The following is a 22,177-nucleotide window of genomic DNA, read 5'->3' as shown; positions in this document are numbered from 1 at the left end:
TTATTGCATTATACTTCAAAATTCTGCTTTCAGAGCCAAAGAGATTCCAATTTTTAAAGATAAAACTATTGATTTATAAGCAGGACTAAACAAAAAATAAGGGCTCTAATTAGCAACTCTGAAAACCCTAGGAAGATTCAAAGATCTCTTTTAAGAGCTATTATGATTTCCTTAATTTCAATAACAAACTTGCCATCAGGAGGAGTGTGTCTGCTCAGTCATCTACCACACCTGCTTTGAGATTCAAAACTGGCAAGCAAAATGACAGCTGTGGTCTGACCATACATTCTATTTTGCTCACAGATTTACAAGAGCAATTAAAAACACTTTCAGAAGGACCTGAAAAATTATAACCAAACAACATAAAATCAAAAAAATCCCTTTTATATTCCCATCATGACTCCTAATCATGAAATTCATAGGTTGAATTTAAAGCACAAAGAAGTGCCTGGAACTCTGCTGGCAAAAGTAGAATTTTCAATTTCATCTTATCTGTGGAGCATTTTAATTGCATCAGAGAGTGGAGACTCATTTGTTGGGGTTTTTTTGTTATTGTTGTTGTACTTCCCTGTTTGTTTTCAGCTTTGTTCCCTTCTCACTAAGCCTAATAACTGCAGTGTGCCATTTTCCAGGACACTAGATCAGATATTCTTTTTTAGATAAAGTGAGTATCAGTCAATATTTCAAAAGGCTTGATCTTCCTTGAAAAGCCAAAATGTTAGACTTCCATGAGTCTGTCTCAAGACCACTGTAAATATGCTGTAGTACCCAGCTTAAGCAATTAAACCAGTCTAAAATGAGTCCTACCCAGGGTGAAGTGTATCCTTTTCATTTTCTGAGAAACAATTGTGAATTCTATTTTGGTTTTCATTTCATAAAGCTCTCAGGCATTTTTGAGGAAAAATACTTGTAACAGGATAAGCTGCATTCAAATGCAAAGGTGTCTGATGACATAACACTTCTTAAAGTTCTGAGGACATACAGAAAGTGTTTCTTTCAATATCCATGCTAGGTTAAAATGCTCAGACATTGACTCCCAGGAAGATCATAGTATAGAAACCTATGAAAGCAAAATAAAGGCTTGACAATCTCTCTCCCCTTGCTCTTTGCAATTTTTTGCAATCCTTATCACAAACACTTCCCTCCATTTTCATTCCAGAAACAGCAGACAAACTTCACTGGGACATTCAGCTCCGAGGATTAACAGAACAATGGAAAACTCTCCAGGCTCAGGAACTCTGAGTTTTCAGACTGGTGCACAATATCTCATTCAGGACAAGGGAGAGGGGCAGTCAAGCTTCTCAGTGTCCAACTTTATCTTTAGTAAAGGCAGAATGAGTCATTTATTCATCTGTCACAGGCCTCACATCCTGACTTTGGGACACACAGTGTGGAAGATTTTATTCTCCTACTTTAACACATTTTCTGTAGGAAACCTGTGAAGGTTTCTGGAACTGCCTATTTACCTTGCCCTGAAAGGGTTGTTTTGTACCAGTGTGAAATTTCAGAAGAAAGAGATTTCTTTCTAACCTAACACTACCTGAACATGCTTAGCTTGGAAAACTATCAGCAGTGCCTGGCAGAGCAGAGAGGGAAGTTTGAAGTACAAACACCAACCAGAACATTCCTGAGAAGAAACACACATAGACCCAAGACAAGCTTGAAAAATGACTAAAAGAAGATTTCCAAGAAGTCTAGAAGAGGGTACATGCAATCCATGCAACCTAGCAGTCCTAAGGTATTGGACTGGAAACAGCAACTCACTTCATAGAGGGTTAAGTTTGTCTTCAGATCTTTTACTCACCCATCTAACACTGAGATTCCAGGATTTTTTTTTATATTTAAAAACTATTTTTTATGTTTGTGTTCTGTTAGATGTTAAACTATATCAAAGGAGATGGTACCTCTAAGCTCACTCACTTAAAAGTTGGGATGAAGTCAAACATTTATCTCAGAAATTGAACTTTGGGTTGCAAAGTTGCTTCACTTCCCCATAATTAACTCCCTAATCCAAACTATTTTAATCAATCTACAAGGCCTGAGATGTACCAGATGAATGAGTTGTTTAGGTATAAAGATATAGGTCTATACAAATTCTCACCTGCTCAGTAAGTAATATTGAGGTATTGCTGTACTTTTTACTTGTTTCAGATCCAAGAGTAACAAATCTTAAGAGAAAAACAGTTAGAGAAATGCACCAAATTACGAGTTCCCAGTTGTAGTGACAACCAAGGAAAATCTCATGCATGTGAAGTAGCTGAAAAAAGAAAAAAGGGCAAAGAAATCTAAATTTAATTTGAAGTAATAATTACATTACAATACAAGAAAATAGTAGCATATCTCCACAACTTCAAGAAACATACCCAGTAATAAATACATGGAGAGTTATTAGGCCTAAAAAATTTGACTCATAATTTTAAACCAACAGTGTATCAGAGATATGAGGTCTGAGAAAAGATAAATAAAAAAATACATTCTAAGACAATTTTTAACTCCTCTTCAGACTTGCAAAGGCGCTACGTGGGATAAAAAAAAATACACCCTCACATGTACTAAGTTTTATGTAAATTACATTCTTAATAAAATACTTATAGCTAGCTAGCAGGCAAACACAATAAAGGTAGCTAGAAATTGTAAAGACAACACAATCAGAAGCCATTCAGAAAATCCTCTAGATTTTGAAACAGAAGTTCAAAGACAATCTTAAGCAACAGAAAGCTTCTTTAAACATATATTTGCTTACTAAAAGATTTTCCACTAGAGGGCAGGCCGATATAGCCAACAAGCCTGTTTCTCACAAAAAGCATCACCAAGGTCAGTATCAACTGTCTTTGCAGAAGTGTATTTTGATGCAAAATGAAGAAAAAAAAAGTTCCAAAAACCACAATGAAAAATGAAGGAGGACACAGATTTAAAATATAACAGTGATATTACAGAATATCCTGAGCTGGCAGGGATACACAGGGATCACTGATAGAGCCAACTCCTAGTCCTGCACAGGACACCCCCAAGAATCACCTTGTCCCAGGTGCAGAATCCACCACTTGCTCTCATTAGATTATACACCACTGGTGATTGCCTAGCCCTCTAATTTGCTGCAACAGAACTTTCTTCTGCTATTACAGAAAAATATTCTAAAGAAGTTGAAATGATGATACAAAATGGAGCTGTATTCTAAAAAGCTCCAACAGCTTTTATTGGTTTTCCACTGCGGTCTTTTAACTTACTAGACATCAACATGTAAAAGGCACTCAAAACTGTTTCAAAACTATTTAAGCCATGGCTGTTTCTCTACAAGTAAATTCTCCTCACCTGTGCACAACAGATAAAGACAACTGAGATAGTCAGCAGGAAGGCAGATGACACTATCACATCCACCGAGCGCTGAGGACCCCGACGCTGAGAACAGAGGAAACGCACACGTGAGTGAAACCCACCCAGCCAGCACTGGGATTCAGCACAACTAGTTAGAATCACACAACTAGTTAGAACTCACAAATGTTCTCAGTGGCACAGGAAAAGGTGAAACATACAAATTTGGTTCCAAGGGAAGAAAGGAAGACATTCCACAAGAGTGCTACCATATGCAGAAATTTAAAACACCCCAACTACATTCTATTATCCAAGTGCAGTTATCCGCCTTTCATCCCACCAGCACCACACTAAATTGTGTTTGCTTATAGCTCGTGTTTTCCACCCTCTCCAGCCTCTACACCATAATTCCTTCATGTTTTCACTAATCTTTTTCTGCTTTTAAAAACTAGTGATAAGGGATTTCAGGGATCAGAATGTCTTACAGATAATACTTGGACAGAACTTCTAGCTTCACCTGGCACCCATACACTCACAGCACAAATACACAAGAACTGTCTTGCTTTATAAATTCCTTGTGTTAATGACACCAACTGATGAGACTCTTAAAATAAGAACTGTCAGTATTAGACCACATGTGATCACTTTTTACCCAACATATTCACACAACTTTTGAGCTGGCATTACTAAGACAAGACTCCAACTCTGAACACACTCAGGCTTTAAAACAAGGTGAAAAGCACACATTAACTTTCTCAAAATCTGTCTGCCTGCAGCCACTGGTGGCCCAGAGTCACAAAAATGAAGCATATATGGGATATATGAACCAATAATAAGTGTACAGGAGGAAATAGCCTACAACACCACCTTCCATCAGCAAGGAGATATTTTATGTTAGAACATAAACAAGATGTTTAAAATATATTGTGTTAAAATCTTATTAAAAGCAAAAATATAAATTATTTTACCTTTAGATAGGACCTGAGAGAAAGCCACATTTTTATATTCTGCACTTTCTTTAAGCGAAAGTGAGGTACCTCTGATTTTCTTGCCCTTCTGGCAGATGTGAGATGACCAAAAAGTTTAGCAAAAAGTAGCCTCTGCAGAGAAGAAAAAAAATTACTTTAGCTGGTAAATGGTTTTCAGAGGTACTAAAAATATAAGAGAAAAAGGCTTCACTAAATATGTCAGTGTAATGCACAACATACTAGTGTAAATTAAAACATGCTAATATAAACCAAAAGTAAATGTAGCATATTATCAAAGAGAGGAAATGCACTAAAACATTGTAGAAGTCTCCACATTCTAATGATTAACAAAATTTAGCTACACTGAGTTCCTTTCTTCACATTTTAGACAGCAGATCTGCTATGCTCTTAAAATTTGGAAAAAACCAAAGGCGCTAAACCTGTCAATCATTTGCATTAGAGAGCACCTATACCACAGAAGTTCATTTCAACAGAAATCATTATTAGAAGTGGGTTAATACCATTCTACTGTATTACACCACATATTTTGACTATAATTTGAGAACAGAAATTATAAAAATGTTTCTTTTGCAGACCAGTAAGTATTTATGTGCTGCAGCTAGTAAGGTAGCTCTCTGAAGTTTCAATTCCAACAACAAGCAATGGAACAGTACTTCAGAGAGCAGCTCTCACCATCTCCAGCTACAGAACTGATCTAACAGCAAAGCAGGCAAGGCCTTGGCCAGGGATGGAGAGAACTGTTTTGATGTCCCATCCCTGTCCAAGGTAAGGCTGGATGGGGCTCTGAGCAACCTGGTCTAATGGAAGGTGTCCCTGGAACTGGATGATCTTTAAGGTCCCTTCCAACCCAAACCACTCTATGATTCCATGAATTAAATTGAAGGTTTTGAATGAAATGCACTGGAAATTTATAGAGCTCTTTCCCTGAAACTACTTCTCCTTGTGGAAACCTGAAACAAACTGGGACATGACTAAGCATTGGGTTAATGCATTGAGCCAGCTTTCCTCCAGAAATTCTCTCCAGGAAAAAAATAAAACACCAACAAAAAAACCCTTTTAGCTTCAGAGACTTCAGTCCACTGGAACTGAGTCATCTCCTGAACTGCAAGCCCACTGAAGTGTTTGTCATCACTGATCTATGACTCACAGCACGCTGAAGAAAACAAGTTTAAAATAGCCACAAAGTCAAAAAACGCAAACATTAAACCTTGGTTTGCTTTAGATGAAGTCTCTTGCTTTGCTGCTCATACCTGTTTATATGTTCTCTCTGCTACACAGAGCAGAAAAAAGAAAATCCACACGAGAGACACCCGGACCACGAAACTTATAATAACCATGGAGAGAACCAGAACGTCTCCATCTGACCCAAATGCAGTCATGCAGAGCTCAGTGGCAGAGTGTGCTGCGAGCTGTTCTAAATCCTTAGCTTGGAAAAGTCGAAAGACAAAGGGCATTAAACCCAAGATTAAAGATATGACATTTCCAAAAATCTGATAGCCAATTCCTGGTATATGGCTGTTCACCTAAAAAAAAAAAGGAAAACAAGGAATGTATTTAATTTTTGAATGATTTTGTCATTAATTCAATAAACAAAATATTAATGTTTTTCTTTTATCACAAAGAACACTTTACAATCTGGTAAACTGTATGAAAACTTCAACCAATCATCATCCCATTTTATTATTTGAACTCCAGGATGTCCTCAAAGAGCACTTAATGCACAGGAAACAAGTAATCTAAAAACCCAACAGTAAAACACTGCAGCTAAACTCCAGTGCACATTCCTGCATTAAAAATTCACTGAACGCTGAATTAGCCAAGTGGGCCAATCAGACTGGGCTGTTTAGATCCTGTATGCTGCTCCTATTTCTGTTTGGTTTAGGTTGCATCCTTTTTAGTGGAATCAAGGTGTTTACAGTGCAGACAGGCCTGGAGTTCTGTTCTGCTGGCCATGGCTTGCTGGGTTTGTCTCTGCTGTGTCTTGCATCCAAACCTGCAAAGCCTCTGAGTCAGGCAGAGATCAGAACTAGGTTTGTGAATAAGTTGCTATTTAACAAGTGGGAGAGAATGAGTATCAACTTGTCAGAACTAGTGAGAGTTTTCTTTGGCTATGCTTGGTTTTATGAGCAACTCAACAAAATACTCATGTTGTCTATTTTGAAAAAGAGCACATCAATTAAATGCATTTCCAACTGTTTCCTCAAGAGGAGTACCAGGAAAAAGGAGGGAGGACTAGTGAGAACATCCCACTCATCCTCTTAAAGGTTTGCTTCCTAAAGAGGAAAGCTTTCTTTCCCAATCCTAACTTTAGCATCCAGATACCCAGATCTGTATATTCCTAACCCAATAAATTACTTGTTCATTGAAATCAAGGAGATTAACTTGATTATTCACAACATGTGTCAATAAAACTGAGGTTGGCTATGTGAGCAAGCACCTTACAATGCAAACACCTTTTATTGTCCCAACACTGAAGATTTGGTAGCTCTTTAATCTAGTAGTAGCAAGTAAATCAGAGTGATGTAAGCCATAGAACAATGTGAATAACAAAGATTTAAACCATAACACGAACAACAAAACAAACAAATTAAAAAATCCACAACCAACCAATCAAAAAACACCAAAAATCCCACCAAAAAGCCAACCAACCAAAAAAAACACCCACATAAACCAAGCTTGGTAGTGCTTACACTTCTAAACACAATATTTGCATAAAGTAAAACAAATACTCACTCTGTTCATTATCATACCACTGATTTCAAGCACAGACATATCTGCTTTCTTGCAGTCATTACCCTCCCATACAATTGCACTTATTTTTTCTAGTCCTGGATTCAAACTGTGGATCCAAGGCAAATGACTCTGGGAAAGACAAAAAATATCTTCCATCAGAATTAAGAATCTATTTTCATGTCAATATGCCTTTGTCAGAAATATACTAACAAATCCCCTCCCCCCCAAAAAAAAACCAAAAAAACCACACAAACAAAAAACTAAAAACCACAAATAAAAAAAACAAAACAAAACAAAAAAAAAAACAAAAACAAAAACAAAAAAGCCAAACCCAAACACTTCAGACTGACACAAATATTGCTATATAGCATTTATTTCTATTATATGTTAACCTCATTCCTTAAAATCCTCCCCTTCTTTTCCAAGAAATAGCTGTGAGAACAGAAATCTCTCCTTCTCTATAGTCCATTTTCTAATAGGGATGAGTTAATGGGATTAAGGATTTATTGGCTTCTTTTTCACTCAAATGTATCAAAGAAGAGAGAAATATGAAAACAAAGTTTTACTTATGAGTCATTTTCAATTCTGACACATTTAATGGATTTATTTTATTTATTTATCCCTAACATCCTGAAAAGAACTCTTCTCAGGTTAAGCCTGAGGGAAATAGCTTTTTTTTTATTTGCTCCTAATGACTTCAAAATCCTTGTTCTGCACAAAGACCCCCTGTGCACACTGGATCTGGCCAGACTCAGAGAGCAGTAGGTGTCTAATCAATACAGGCAGCTCCTACAGCCAAGCAATCCCAGGTTAATCTTCTGAATGCACTTAGGGCTCAGGGACCTTTCTTTCAAACCACAGAGCCAAGTGAGAACTGAAGGACATGGAAAAAATGTTGAGGTGACAAATACTGCTGTGGCCATTTCTTTATTTTCCTCAGCCCCGTGTCCCTCCTCCCCCATTCAGGAGATGGAAATTGCTTTCAGCTTGAGTCACCTGGCACTGTGTGCATCACACTGCTGGAAGTGCTGCTGCTGGCAGGGGCAAGGGCATGCTATTATTTCTAGATTTTAATTATCACTGATTGCAAGTAAAGCTTTATTTTCATTTTATTGCTTGCTTTGTAAGTATTGATCTGAAGTATTTGTAATTTTCTGAGCACTCAATTATCTCCCTCATTTCCACTGGGTGAAGAAGAAATTATTCATAATATTAAAATAGCATAAATATTTGTGGCAGGTTTTTCTTAACCACAGTTTTCCAAGCTCTCCCTCTAGAGGGAGTACCAGGACCAGGAGCTGAAACTCAAAAATTTACTATCTACAATCAAGTAGAAAAATTCTCAAGTGGACAAATCAATATAAATCCTTAAGTCAATATATGTACTCTAACTCAACTCACAACTGCAAGGTTTAGTGTTTTATTGAATGCAAGCAGAAAGAACTAAAAATAAAAATAGAAAACACTGCATGAAATAATCCAAATTGCTATTATTACCTTTAAGGTAAAAAATTTATAACCAAATAGAATTTAGGCATGTATACTACAGTAATGATATCATATATATATGCATATACATAAAGCATATGTTATCCTTCTGTTTGCTTTTCTTATATATACATTTCCAAATAAGCAAACAGAAAGGTGTCTGGTAAGTGCTTATAAAAAGCAATTCCACTAGAGAAAAACAAAAGGGAGGAAAACCCGCCAAAATCCAAACAACAAAAAATTAAACAAAACAAACAAGCAAACAAAAAAAAAAAAAGGGGAAAAAACCCCAAAACAGAAAAATAAATACCCAAACAGAACCACCTATCACAGAGGAAACGTAAATCAGTCAGTCCTTGCCCTAAATTAGAATTAAGACTCAAGCACTCAAATATTCTATAGGCTATTTTGATATATTGCCATAACCTCTTCTTTTGAAAAATTAATGACTGAGTAGCAGAAATCAAGTTTTACTTGTTTTAATTCTACCAAATCACTTTGGCTTTGTTACTTCCATCTGATATAGGTCTTTCTCCCAGGCTTTCTGTGGCATATGACAGGTAACACTGACCTTGTGTGTAGTGTAAAAAACCAGAACTGCTGGGCACCAACCTGATGGAATGGGTCATCTCTGAATTCTTTCTTCACACACGGATTCACCTGAGGGCTCTCCACGTCTGTCTCGCTGGTGCAGGACGAGTGGCACTCAGCACAGTGCAGGAGGTCCTCCCACAGCACATCTTCTGTTTCTGACTCTGGCCTTGTGCTCTCAGAGTCCTGTCTGGAGCTGGAGCACCGGGAACTGCAGCTGGTACCTGATTTAGGTGTGTCCTGAAAGCCAGACATCCACTGGAATTAATGCTGCTGTTTTATTCTACATCATTTCCTGGCAGAGATGTTTTAAAGGTCAGATTAGTGAATCTGTGTTCATCTGGATTTTTAGGTTCTAATCCATAATCCTTGTCATCAGAAAGATTTGTGTGTTTATTGCAAGTGTGTCTAAGATGTTGCACTTTTTAAGACACTGTACCAAAAAGCAAGCAACAGTCCATGGCCTCTGCTTTTTAGGGAAGGGGCCACATAAGGAAGAATCTAATAATACTCATTATTAAGAGGAAATAACTACTTCACAGATTTAGAGCTCATTAGTTGAGAATTTAACAGCAATTTTCAAGCCACAGACTCCAGCTTCTGAGGAATTGCTCCTAAAGTCCCCTAAAGTCACATTGTTACTAATAACATACCTTCTCAAAGACAGTGAGCTTGTTTGAAGACAGTAATGCATCAGGTATAGAGGGGAAAAAAAAGCAATGGTATACATAGCTAATGCCAGGTTTATGTGTAATCTGCACAATTACACATAAAAATATAATTATTTTAAACAAACTGCACTTGACAAACAGGTATGCCTTTGTAAACTCCAGTTTTACCTAGCTCTTGGATAAAGAAAGAAAAATCTGAAGTTTGGGACATTCAAATCTCTCAATGTATACACATGAAACAATCTACTGCTGTCTTCAGAAAGACAATGTAGAGTTTAAACTACTTTCTACAATAAACAGAATCCATTTCCAGCAAGACAGGGGTGTAGTATTAAAAGCAGCATCAGCCTACTCACTGCCATTCTCTGGCAATTTCCATTCCCTCTTAACACCAAGTTTATCTCTACTAATTTCTCTTGAGAACATACAATTTTCTACACTGAAAAAATATTAAGCACTGTTTCAGCAGACATACTGACTTAGTGTGATTCATAGTCCATTACTATCTGAAGAAATGTTCTTCATTCTTTCTGAAAACCATGTTTAATGTATTTTATGCAAATAATTTTGTAAAGAAATGTTTAGAAAAAATTTGGTCTGAACTCTTTCTCCACCTTTTACAAAGACAGGGATAACATCAATGCAGAAAGAGTCTGAAATTATTTTTTTTAAAGCAAAAAAGAAGATATTTATAGAAGGCAGTCACTACTGGGTACCAGTGAAGCTGAAAGTTAATAAAGTACGAACATGAAAAATAGCTTGCTCAAACAACAATTAAGTAGACACATAAACATGAAAATAAAAGAAAATGCAGGACAGAATTTGAGAGTATATCCACAGACTTCACTTATTAATTTTTTTAATACAAAGAAAGCTTTCACTGATTTGAAAACTATTGTATCATTTTCTTTGTAATGGTGTGGGGGAGGCGAGTTGGGAGCAAGAAAGAAAAGCTTCCTCTTTCATTGCATCAGTCAGATCAGTGAACAGGGAATAAGTGTAAAACAGTACTGCCACAGCTAAACATGGATTACATTCTGTCTCTAGCTTCTGAAGGTATCTACAAAGTCTTCCCTAGCTTTGAAGCACTCTACACTAGAGAAAAATATATCTAAGCTGAAAAACAAAAGAAATCAATTGTAATGGTGCCTTTCTGCTTTCTCCTGTGAAGCACTATGGCTGCACAAGCACACAGTGAAGGGACATCTTCTCTAACATGAAACAAACAGTGCCATTATCACAAACCACACATGGCAAAAGGCACTAAATGCTGACATCAATCAATATTCTGGATCTTTCTAACCAAAGTCTGCAAGAAATGAGTGAAAGAATAGCTTATTTAATGTTTTTTTATGCAAAGCATCAACTTCAAGGCCTTGCAGTTGTGATCAGAGCAAGCAGTACCTGAACCCTTCCAATACACTTTTCCTATAACAAGTACAGAGTTTACTTATGAAGCTCTGCCTATCAAGCCCATCTGTCAGTGGACTTTTGCCAGTGCTGATTTTACTCTTTGCTTTCTTTGCTCAACCTTTGAGAAAAAATAGCAATACAGTCTTTAAGAAGCGTTCCATATCTGTGAAGTTGCATACCATTAGCAAAACAGCATAATTTTTTAAATAATGAATAAATAAGCAAAACCACACTAAGATATTCCATTCTCTTTCAATGTCTGAGTCCTTACAATTAAGAATTCTGCTCACATGAAATCTGTGAAATCCCTTATTATAAGCTGTAATGTCATAAAGTCTCTTAAAATTTTGGTATTTTTTATACATTGACAATTTTGGTAAAATTTCATTACAAGATTTAATGTTACTGTTTCAACAAAGACAAGGAAATGAAAATTCAGGGTCAAATCAGACTTCCCCCCAAGAAAGTGAGTGAATCCAAAATACTAAATGGAGAGAAAGAGGAGCAGAACCATGCTGAAAATTTGCATATCCCCAATTAGTACTGTTTCTGTAACAAAGCAAATTTCCAGAGGAGATAACTGGTGTCACAAGACAGCAACAGAGTAACCATAACCTGATGCAAAATCTACCAAACATATTTTAATTCTCCTTACAACAAATTGAAAAATAGGATGAAGCTCAAAAAAACTAGATTACAATCTTTTAATTTCAAAACTTTGTCATTAAACGAAAGTAAAGGGAAAAAAATTTTGTTCCTCACTAGCATGACTTCCAATTCACAGACTCCTAAAATCCAAGATAGGAAAAAAAAAAAAAACATTTGTGGAAATGTCATCGTTTAACTCCAGCCAGCAACCAAGCACATGCAAGCTGCTTGCTCTATATGCCTTACTCAATAAGAAGTCAAGTTTTTTGTCAGAACTCACAGGCAAGAAGCAATAGAAATGAACCTACCTCCAGAGGGTAGTGTTTCTTGTAATGGTGAGATTTCCTGTTCCGAAGGGTACAGTCGCTGGAGGTGCGCTCTGCATTGCGGCGTAAGGAATAGCCAGTGTCAGGCCCCTCCTCACTAGAAACCTCATCTGATAAATTTGTCACAGTCCTGGCAGTATCCTAGGGCAAGAAATACAGTAGTAGTAAGACAGAGTAATATTTAATAAGTCTTGTTCTCAACTAGTGAAATCAAATTTCTTTCTACAACTTCAGTATCTACGCTCAGTTAAACCAGGTATTAACACATTTTCAAGACTCAAAATTGACAGAGTAGGAATTATGGAATAGAAATTGTAGCATCAAAGATATTTTTTTCAAAGGAAAGCCTATTTCACATTAGCCTCAAGAAAGATTATGATGCTCTTATTTTAAATATGATTTTTTTGTAAACTGAACATGCCAAGATACGCTTAGAGAAAATGTATCTGCTTCTGAAAAGAGAACAAACCAAACCAAAAAAATCCAAATCAACCAACCAGTCAAAAGCAACAGTATGAGACTGAATTATCAACATATTCAGTACAAAGTTAACATTTACCACCTCTTACAAGGATGAAGGCTTAGAGGATGTATGTTGAACACTGAGGTCACTAATGTGTGCTACTTTGAATACAGGATATCCAAGAGATAATAAGACCCAGACAAATTAAAAGTTCTGCTTTCTTCCATGATCACTTCCTATAATTCTGTAATAATTCTTTTTCCCCTCTCATTCCTATTCTTCACTATAAAGAGTCCTGCCTATTTCACTTGGAGGGAAATCCTGCTTTCCTCATCTTTCACACAGATCTATTAAAAACCACAAAAAAAAAAAAAAAAAAAAAAAAAAAAAAGGAGGAAAAGGAAGATGATTCAGACGATTCACAGGCAAAGAAATGGTCAGAAGGACCTTCAAATTACAAACTGTCAGTAATCCAAAATCTGTTCCATTTTATCACAGAGACAGACCATAGATGCCCAGACTCTCAGAGAAGGCAAAGAAGGTTTACCTGGTCAGGAAATACCCACAGATAAAGGACAGCACACAAATTTGTGTATTGAAATAAAGAATACCAAAAAATGTATAAACACCATTAAGGTTCCTCCTACAAGAAAGAGGAAAGGCCAGGAATATGATGAAGTAAGACAACTCGCTATAAGTTTTGGCTCCAGGACCCTAAGCCTAATTTAATTTTCAAAATATTTTTAAGAATAAAGCAGATAAAAATGCATCCAAGGCATCACAAAAAGCAACAAACACACTTACTTTGTGGTGACTGTGGTTGCCCAGGGCATCTCTCCCTGTGGCAGGGCTCCACCCTGTCTCCTCTGGCCTGAGCACCTCGCAGCGGCGTTCGTGGCCCTGCACTCCTTCTTCACTGCCTCTGCCTGGCTTCTTCCCATCAAGGGACACGTAGCCATTATCAGTTTCAGTGGATTTATCTATTGAGGTTTTTGCTTTCTTAGATCTATATTTAAAACAAATACATGTATTAAATCAATTATTCTCTGAATTATTTCCCAGTCTAAATCCTGCTTATTCCTATCAACCAATGTTTTAGCTTTACTAAGATGTCCACAAAATAACAATATTAACATTTGATTTTGATGCTATATTTGTAACTATTTAATCTTCTAAATAACACCCATTATCCTCTCTTAAAATTGTTATAAAATAAACTGTCAGGGTATGAAAGAAATGTGTATCATTAGCTACTGAAAGAAGAGAAAAATAAACCTGTTTTAAAAATAAAACTTCACAGCAGCTTTGCTAATGGAAGAATCACAAGCGTCAAAAGTGAAAGAGAAATCTCTCTATTTAATCTTAACAAATAAAAGAGGTTTGCTAGAAGTTGCTTTAATAATTATTAATTCAAAGCAAGCATGCAATTTCCTGAAGCTGCAAACAAACATGCTGTTTAGTACTCTGTACACTGATATTTGGTGCTGTTTTGAATATACTCTGCTTACTGACAACCCTACTAAACAGAAGGGGATCTACTCTTTTCTGCATTATCCAGCAACACCCCAGGCAACATTTTTCCCTATCTCCCACAAACATACCAACTAAGCTGCTTTTTAAAGGACAAAATCTCCAGGATTTTAAAGGACAAATCTCTCACTGAATAGTCTCCCATAACATCCTCTAAAATCAAAGCCCTTTCCTAGACAATAAATGTACCAGCAGACTACCTCCTGCAAGAAGAAGCTCTCTCAAAGCAAACATTTGGATGATTACACTCCCAAACTAGAAAGTGCAGTAGATGAAGGCATGAAGAGGAATAGCAGCTTGCTACCTTACTGACAGGGACTTCTAGTCTTAAGCTCCTCTATCGTCAAAGTAAATTAAATTTTGTTTTTTAGAATTTCAGAACACTAAGTGGGGAAAGAGAGGAAAGAAGACAAGTGCTATAAATAATGTTCTGAAATTTTTTATTTTTATTTCAAGTAGAGCACAGGGCTATCAAGAACACTGAATTATCAAGAATCTGTTCAATTGATCTGGTGCTCCTGTGAGGGAATATGCACTGCCTTTCTCTTTAAGGACTGAGGCATTCTGAGAGGGCTTGGATTACACAGCAGAAGATTAAATTCCTCTTTAATATGTACATCAAACAAATTGGGAGAATTTGGAGAGTCGCTTCACATTCCTTCCAAGATAAGGTATCCCACACATAAAGGGGAGTCCTGAAAGCAAAAAATGGCTAGGGAAAGCTGGACAAAATAGGGAAAAAATCCAGAAAGGACCAATTCAGCTCAAAAAATAATGGTATGCAGAAAAAATGATCAAGAGAAGAGACAGTGTTACTAATGTGTTTAATCCTCGTTTACCATCTTGAATTTGTCACCCTAACTAGGAAAAAAGTGAACATTTATAATGCTTTTAAAGCAAAAGGGACTGCCTTTCAGTGGCAACTCACTGCAAAATCATAAGCAAGGTCAGTTGTGAGTAATGAGGAAGAAGCACTAAAATTAAATTATCAGCAATAAGGAGGAATCCAGATAAACTAATCTGTAATTCATTAAATATTCCTCCAGCACTTCTGCATTTACTTCTGCACTGTTTGAAAGAAAATTTTAAGTTCTCATCACACATACACATCCAGTCAGAAACACTTCCTCCACAAGTTACTAAACTGTATGAGCAGATTAATGAGACAGCTCTTCCAAATTTGATTTGAAAAGTTTTTATGCATTTTACACAAAACTTTAAAGCTAGAAGTAGCTTCAAACAGTTGAAAAGGAACAGATAAGAGAAAAAAGGAACACTTGCATGCATGCACAACCTCTTCAGATGGGATTTCACTACTCAAGCAATGTTTAAGTGCTAAAATCATAAGACCAAAGCTACTGGTCTGGTATCAACTAAGGCTCATTCTAAATATCAGGGAGTTTGACTGAAGTCTTTATTTGCTTCTAACAGAGAAACTAAAGTTATTTTTTTGTATAAATTTAAGTGTAAGCCCCAAGCCAGAAAAGTGTATATTGGGCTTAAAGTTAGGCTTTTGTGCACATGTTTTAAAGAAAAACAAAACAAAAAACCCCACAATAATAAACACAAACAATATATCCCTTGCTGGCAAAAATGTATGGTTCTCTAGAATTACTATATATACATACATCCTTAATCAATTTTTACAATTTTAGGCTATAACTAAAAGTATTTAGAATAAAACAATGAACACCAGGAATAAATACAATGTCTTAAAAGGCTTGAATATATGCAAAAGCTAAATCAAGAATGATTTTTAGTCCTCTTCATGCATTATCAAGGGAAAATACTAAAGAAAAGTTCAATAAAATTTCTGAAAGAGTGTGGATTTGCACTCTCATGTATTCAATATATTTCAATGTATTTTCACTGGGGTTGATCAGAAAAACTCTTCTCCCTGTTCCCACTGCAAAACTTTTCGAGATTACAACACTTTAGAGGTTATAAGACTTCCACTGGAGTAAGGACACATGCAGAGCAAATTCTGAAATCAGTACTGCATTCTGAACAGATCACCTGCTTGGATACCACCCTCTTTTCAAGTAAGACTTATCAGTAGTATTTTCTAAATTGCCCCTGTGCTGGATTAAAGTTTAGAATTATAATTTTTAAGTCAGACTGAATTCTGCCATTTGAAAGGATATTTATTGAATACACACTTCCAGTTTACTAATGATCTGAGCACAGTCAAATGGTGTAGGTACACAGCGTCCTTCCCTAACACAGAAAATTTAATTTCTGAGGTGAATTTGAATGACCTATACTTAAAATTCCAGAAAACAGTATGTCAAAGATTTGTGTAAGTGAAAAACTGCTGAAAAATAAATACTTAGCAGACATTCTATGTACGACATTTTAATGTGCTTATCTAAAGAGCTTCCAAGTTTGTCCTAAGAAACAGGCCAAGTGTAGCTGTGAAGCTTCCTTACAGTGAGATTTCATAAGATTTTCTTTAAGGGACCTCACCAAGCAGTCAATGTACTCCACACTGTGCTCTTGCTTCCTCATTCCCAGCCCCACTCCCATTGTGCTGACAAACTGTTTGTATGACCATGAAAAAAATTACATGACGAAACTGAACTGCATGTTCCCCTGGGGAAAAAGAAGGTTATTTTTCATCTAGACAAGTTTGTATGGCTCTAGACACACAAACAACTGTGCCTCTGCAATGAAGGGGTAACAAAGGACTAAGGGCTGTTTACAGCACTCTCAGTCACTCTGTGTTCTTCTTCCTTTGAAGATACTGCATATACTAAGTAGTCATCGTGGAGGCTTAACATCTATATATATATACACACACTACCTCTCATTAAATGATTTAAACAAGTTTTAGGATAAGTTCCACACAGCCCTTCTCAACTGAAAAAACTCTGAGCCACGTAGCTGGAAAGGAAAGGAAAAAAAAAAATCTTCCAACACTCTTCTTACTGCAGAACAGTATCTTCAATGAAGGGAAAACAAAACATCAAAATGTTTACAAGATTACCCTTGAAGCATGCCAGAGAATAATGCCTACAGACCCTGGTGCCTATCACTGTGACCCACAGCTTATCAAAGACAGCTTAACCCACACAGGAAAAAGTCAAATGAATTCTCCTCTTACAACACTTCTAAACATTTTTAAAACTTGTCCAAGGTTTCAAGTATTCACTCCCAGAAGGTAACAAGTTTTACCAGTGGTTAAGAGCACAGATCACAGGTATGACAGACACGTTAGTGTTGCTGTATTTACAATGCAGCATGCACAACAAAACATCAATATCATAACTTGCATTATCCCTTTTCTACATTTAATACTATTTATTGAGTGTATTTTCACTAATTAATACATGCTGATACATAGCACTCAAAATGCTGCATGCATAGCATGTCTTGCACAGAGAGCTATAAGAATGGGTTTTTAAAAAAAAAATTTAATAGCCCAGTCAGTGTTTATTTGAATCCTGAAGAAAAAGTGTGTCATTTGATGACAGTGACAGAGTTGAATAAGCATTCTCTTGGAGTAACAAGGAGGTAATGTAATAAAGTAAAAATTAAACAGTTGAATTTTTCTCTTTGGATTAAAACTGAGACACTAAGTTGGTTTTTTTTCTCCCGATAGCCTACACGGTGTAGTAAAACAACAAAATATAATTTAACTAGAAACTAATTCTGTACTCTGCTCTCATGAGATCCCACCTGGAGCACTGTGCTAAACTCTGGGGCCCCCAGCATAAGGAGGACATGGGACTGTGGGAACGAGGACATGGGACTGTGGGAACAAGTCCAGAGGAGGGACAAGAAGATGATCAGAGGGCTGGAGCACCTCTCCTGCAAAGACAGCTGAGAGAACTGAGGCTGTTCAGCCTGGAGAAGAGGCTCCAGGGAGACCTCTGAGCACCTTCCAGAGCTGGAGAGGGACTTTTTACAGGAGCAGGTAGTGATAGGACATGGGGCAATGGTTTCAAATGGAAAAAAGGTAAGTTTAGCTTTCAATGTTAGAAAGGAATTATTAAGTGAAGGAGTGGTGACAGTAGAACAGTCTGCCCAGAGAAGCTGTGGCTGCCCCCATCCCTGGAGTGTTCAAGGCCACGCTGGATGGGGCTCTGAGCAACCTGGTCTAGTGGAAGTTGCCCCTGCCTATGCCAAGGGGGGAGAACTAGATGATCTTTAAGGTCCTTTCCAACCCAAATGATTCTATGACAATTCAATATTTTTTCAAAATCATTGCATCAGCATTTACAAAAGTCAAGAAACAACACATTAGACCATTCTCAAATACTCAGATGAGTTTGCTATTAAGAGCAAAAAAACTAGATCAACAGAAGTTTAACCATTACATCAATATTTACTTAATTAGAAAAGGGATAGTGCATCTCTAACACTTATGTAGCCTTGAATAAATACAAACCCTGATAAAAAGAAAGCAGCATGCCAGATATCTCTGAAGACAGCGCCAATACTGCAAGAGGTGCTTGTACCGTAGCTCTGCACTGTTCCCTCCTGTGTGTTATCTGTGGTACTAGAGCCATCTCCTTCCCTATGTACTTCCAAATGTGCTGCTTTCCTTAATTTCCTTCAGCAGAAGAGATTAAAATGGGAAGGTAGTTTTGTAAGTGCAATCTGCTAGTTTTATAATGTGTTCAGCAGTTTAAGCATGCAAAAACAAGCAAGATTTCAAAGTATTTTGCTAAAGGTTTGTCATATCATTTTAATAAACTCCATTTAATTAAAAAGCATGATACAGTCATTATTATATACTTAAACATAAAACACATTTCATTTCATCATCAGAAGCTTAGACTACAAAAGTCATTGCTGCAGTGTTTCCCATTTTAATGGGACAATTCACTGTAGCAAATCAGTCAGTGGAGTGCTTGGAAGACTTAAATTCTACATTTCCAAGAGCATCTCTTTTCGCATATACTTTCCACAGATTATTAGCCAGATTTATAAAACTAAATTTGAATATAAACACTGTCACTCCACCACTATTCAGATAACTGTTTTGAGACAAAAAGTCTGATTTAATGCATTAAAATTCAAATAAAACTATGCCTAAATTAGTCAATGCATAAAAGTTAAAGAGCACCAATTAAGCACCATTTTGAAGTTTCAAATAAAAACAGAGCACAAATTTCTCATCTCTAGCAAAGCACAGACTGTAAACCCCTACTTTCTTTTTCATGCACATTCTCTACAGTAGTTTAACAGTCCTAAATATAAGTACTAAACACAGACTATAAGTCTTTGACTAAAGTACTTCAACACAGACTATACCTTCTTCTTTTACCCCCTGTGCTGGGAGGTGGCTTAGGAGTTCTTGTGGAGACAATCTGACAGTGCACAGTCCCAAGCAGCAACATGAGCCATATTGGCCCAATGACTTCAGTCAGAGGTATATTATGTGGGCTTTGGGCTGTATAGAATAGCACTACAGCAGCAACTGGAAAAGAAGGGAAATGAAGTTGAGTTTAATGTCTGAAATGGCCAACTCATACGGCTTTTGTCAAAAACAAATCAGTCAGATGCAGACCTTTACCTGCATTTTAAGCCAATGCAGGTAATTCTGAGAGAACGAAATTATTATTTTCCTGAAAACCAGCAGCAATTAGGGTCTAAATAGCCAACTATTCTCTTAGTACCCATCTTTTCTTTCATACTTGTGATATCATAGGTATTGCTCAAAAAATGGAATGAAATAAGAGGGGAAGAACATTTGGGAAGTTGTATCTGTCATGAAACCATTTCAGCTATGGTGAAACATCAGTAGGAGACAAAACCAAAAAGTAAATATCATCCTTAAAGCAGCCCAAATAAATTTAATTCTGCATCATGTGTTTTAACAAAGCACAACACAGTGAGTTTGATGAGACTTGAGACTAGAAACTCCTTACACAGCAGAATGCATTTTAAACTCCATGTCCCAGCCAAGGGACAAAATTGCCCATATGGATGGGCAGCCACGCATAAGTACAACCCTATAAACATTTTATATATACTTCTGTGCATCTTTTTTAGCAGTGAGGAAAGATCAAAAGACAAACCATGTAAACTACGGGGTAGTCCAGCTGAAGTCACCAAGGCTCCAACTAGCACTTGTGGTTGGAAAAAGGGCCAGCTTCCAATCCCATGGCTAACTGTTAGTTTTGTAAGCCTATAACCATTTTCATATACAGCCAACAACCAGGCTCCTGCACCCAGAGCCCAAACCCTCAGCAACATCTTTGCAGGCTCCAGGTCAACCTGAACACATCCAGCAGGTATGAAGCAGGAGGAAAAGGAACCCCTCTCATCACTTCTTACTCTGTCCTTGCTCTGGCTTGAAGAGCTGTGATGCATAACTCAGCTGAGAGGAGCTATCAAGAAAAAAACATAACCAAAGCAAACAAAAAAACAAAAAAAAAAAAAAAAAACCCAAAAATACCCACAGAAACTCCAAGAAACAATTCAGAAACAGATCTGGGAAACAATTCTCTGTGCCTAACATCTGCACATCCCATGAGAACTTGGTTTTGTTTGTGCACTACTGAGAAGTGGAAGTCCCATAATTTAGACCTATTTCTAGCACAAATAATTACAAGTTCAACAGCTGTCACCAGTTCTCTAGTGAAATTGACTGAAAAAAATGCAGCCACATAAAAAGCTGTGTGCCACATTCAAACATCTAAAATAAATCCCATGAACACCTAACATAGCAGATAACCTGGATGTTCTCCACTAAGAAGAGGTTTGATATGTTTTTCACTAACTAATCTTTAGCAAGGTAACCAGTATTAGAAACATGATGAACACACAAAACAATGGAATAATTTTTGATTGTGGAAAAACTAATTCTAATTTCTCCTCTTTTTCCTAAATTAAAGCACGAAAGCTTTGCATGGAGCATTATTTATTACTTTAAGTGAAGTACATTTTTGCTGTATAAGGTTTCTCAAAGACCACATGCAATGAGAAATCCAACTTATTAAAAATCAATAAAATAGGTACAGATAGCAAAAGTTAATGTTATCTCTTTCTAAATGAGCTTATCTGAGTTCCTCACACATACAATTAGCTCCATGAGGTATAAAATTGAAGAAGGAGCTGATTTTGGCCCCTATCATACAACTTGGATAAACACATAAGCCCAATTTGAAATGTTTTGCAGTAGTAGGCCTACAAAAAAAAATTTTAAAATTCACTACTGCCACTTAAAAACATTAAGTAAAGCAGAGCTGTCTGGAAGAAATCATCTTCCAGAATACAAGAATCTGCAGATTGTAGATTCCTAACACAGTGTTTCACATACATTTAGAAAAATATTATCCATCTCCTGATCTTTTTTAAGTACAATAGGACGGAAATTCAAGAATTTATCTCTGCACAGTGTGACAATACATTCTAGATCGATTATCCAAGAATTGCTCCTATCAACAGCTAGGTAGAATTGGTTGGAACAGGATTTCTTACAGCACTTTTAATTATTTCTTTATGTATTTCCAGTATTTTGATCTCTGCTTTTCTAAAACACAGTGGCTTATTCTGTAAAACAGACACAAATGAAATAATATCACATTGAACAAAAAGCTGCCTCAGAGAAAGCAACCTTACATTTCAAAGGCCAACAAGCATTTCTTTTTAAAGCATTTGGAGTTTGAAAATATTTTTAATACCGAATTTAAAAATGCATACATATATATTTATATATCTCACCACTACAACAAACAACCATTACATCACTATTAAAGTTTCTTGCTTTATACTTAAGAAATACACAAGAAACAGCAAGTCTGCATTTTATTTTCCCCTTAGAATATAAAAACATTTTAAGTTAAAAATGAGGTATTACTATATACTAGATAGATAAGGAAGTAGAAAAAAAAGGTTTTACTTCTATGTTAAGTCACTGGCCTGTTCCATGACCTTGAGCATAAAACATTTCTCTGTAGTTCTCTTATCACACATGGTGCTAATCACTTTACACTAATGGAAACCAATGCAAATAAACCCTGGAGTTTAAATCTATAGCCAAGGAAAATGTTTTTTCCTGTA

The 22,177-nt window shown here is 36.5% G+C and overlaps 1 protein-coding gene across 2 annotated transcripts in view; it reads right to left on the bottom strand.

Moving 5' to 3' along the window:
- Positions 1 to 22,177, bottom strand: part of PHTF2 (putative homeodomain transcription factor 2) — a 63,085-nt gene that overhangs the window by 6,736 nt on the left and 34,172 nt on the right. For both annotated transcript variants that reach the window (XM_058023198.1, XM_058023199.1), the window contains exons 6-15: positions 19,424 to 19,589; positions 18,555 to 18,719; positions 13,439 to 13,640; positions 12,154 to 12,312; positions 9,135 to 9,353; positions 7,035 to 7,163; positions 5,552 to 5,824; positions 4,281 to 4,412; positions 3,313 to 3,399; positions 2,102 to 2,257 (exon numbers count right to left, since the gene is read on the bottom strand). In XM_058023198.1, the coding sequence (XP_057879181.1) occupies positions 2,102 to 2,257; positions 3,313 to 3,399; positions 4,281 to 4,412; positions 5,552 to 5,824; positions 7,035 to 7,163; positions 9,135 to 9,353; positions 12,154 to 12,312; positions 13,439 to 13,640; positions 18,555 to 18,719; positions 19,424 to 19,589 (1,688 nt within the window). The remainder of the gene's footprint in view (positions 1 to 2,101; positions 2,258 to 3,312; positions 3,400 to 4,280; positions 4,413 to 5,551; positions 5,825 to 7,034; positions 7,164 to 9,134; positions 9,354 to 12,153; positions 12,313 to 13,438; positions 13,641 to 18,554; positions 18,720 to 19,423; positions 19,590 to 22,177) is intronic.

The sequence above is a fragment of the Melospiza georgiana genome, chromosome 4 (genome assembly GCF_028018845.1).
Source record: "Melospiza georgiana isolate bMelGeo1 chromosome 4, bMelGeo1.pri, whole genome shotgun sequence".
Classification (NCBI taxonomy): Eukaryota; Metazoa; Chordata; class Aves; order Passeriformes; family Passerellidae; genus Melospiza; species Melospiza georgiana.
Note: the sequence above shows the minus strand (reverse complement) of the source record. Positions and strands in the feature narration are given on the sequence as shown.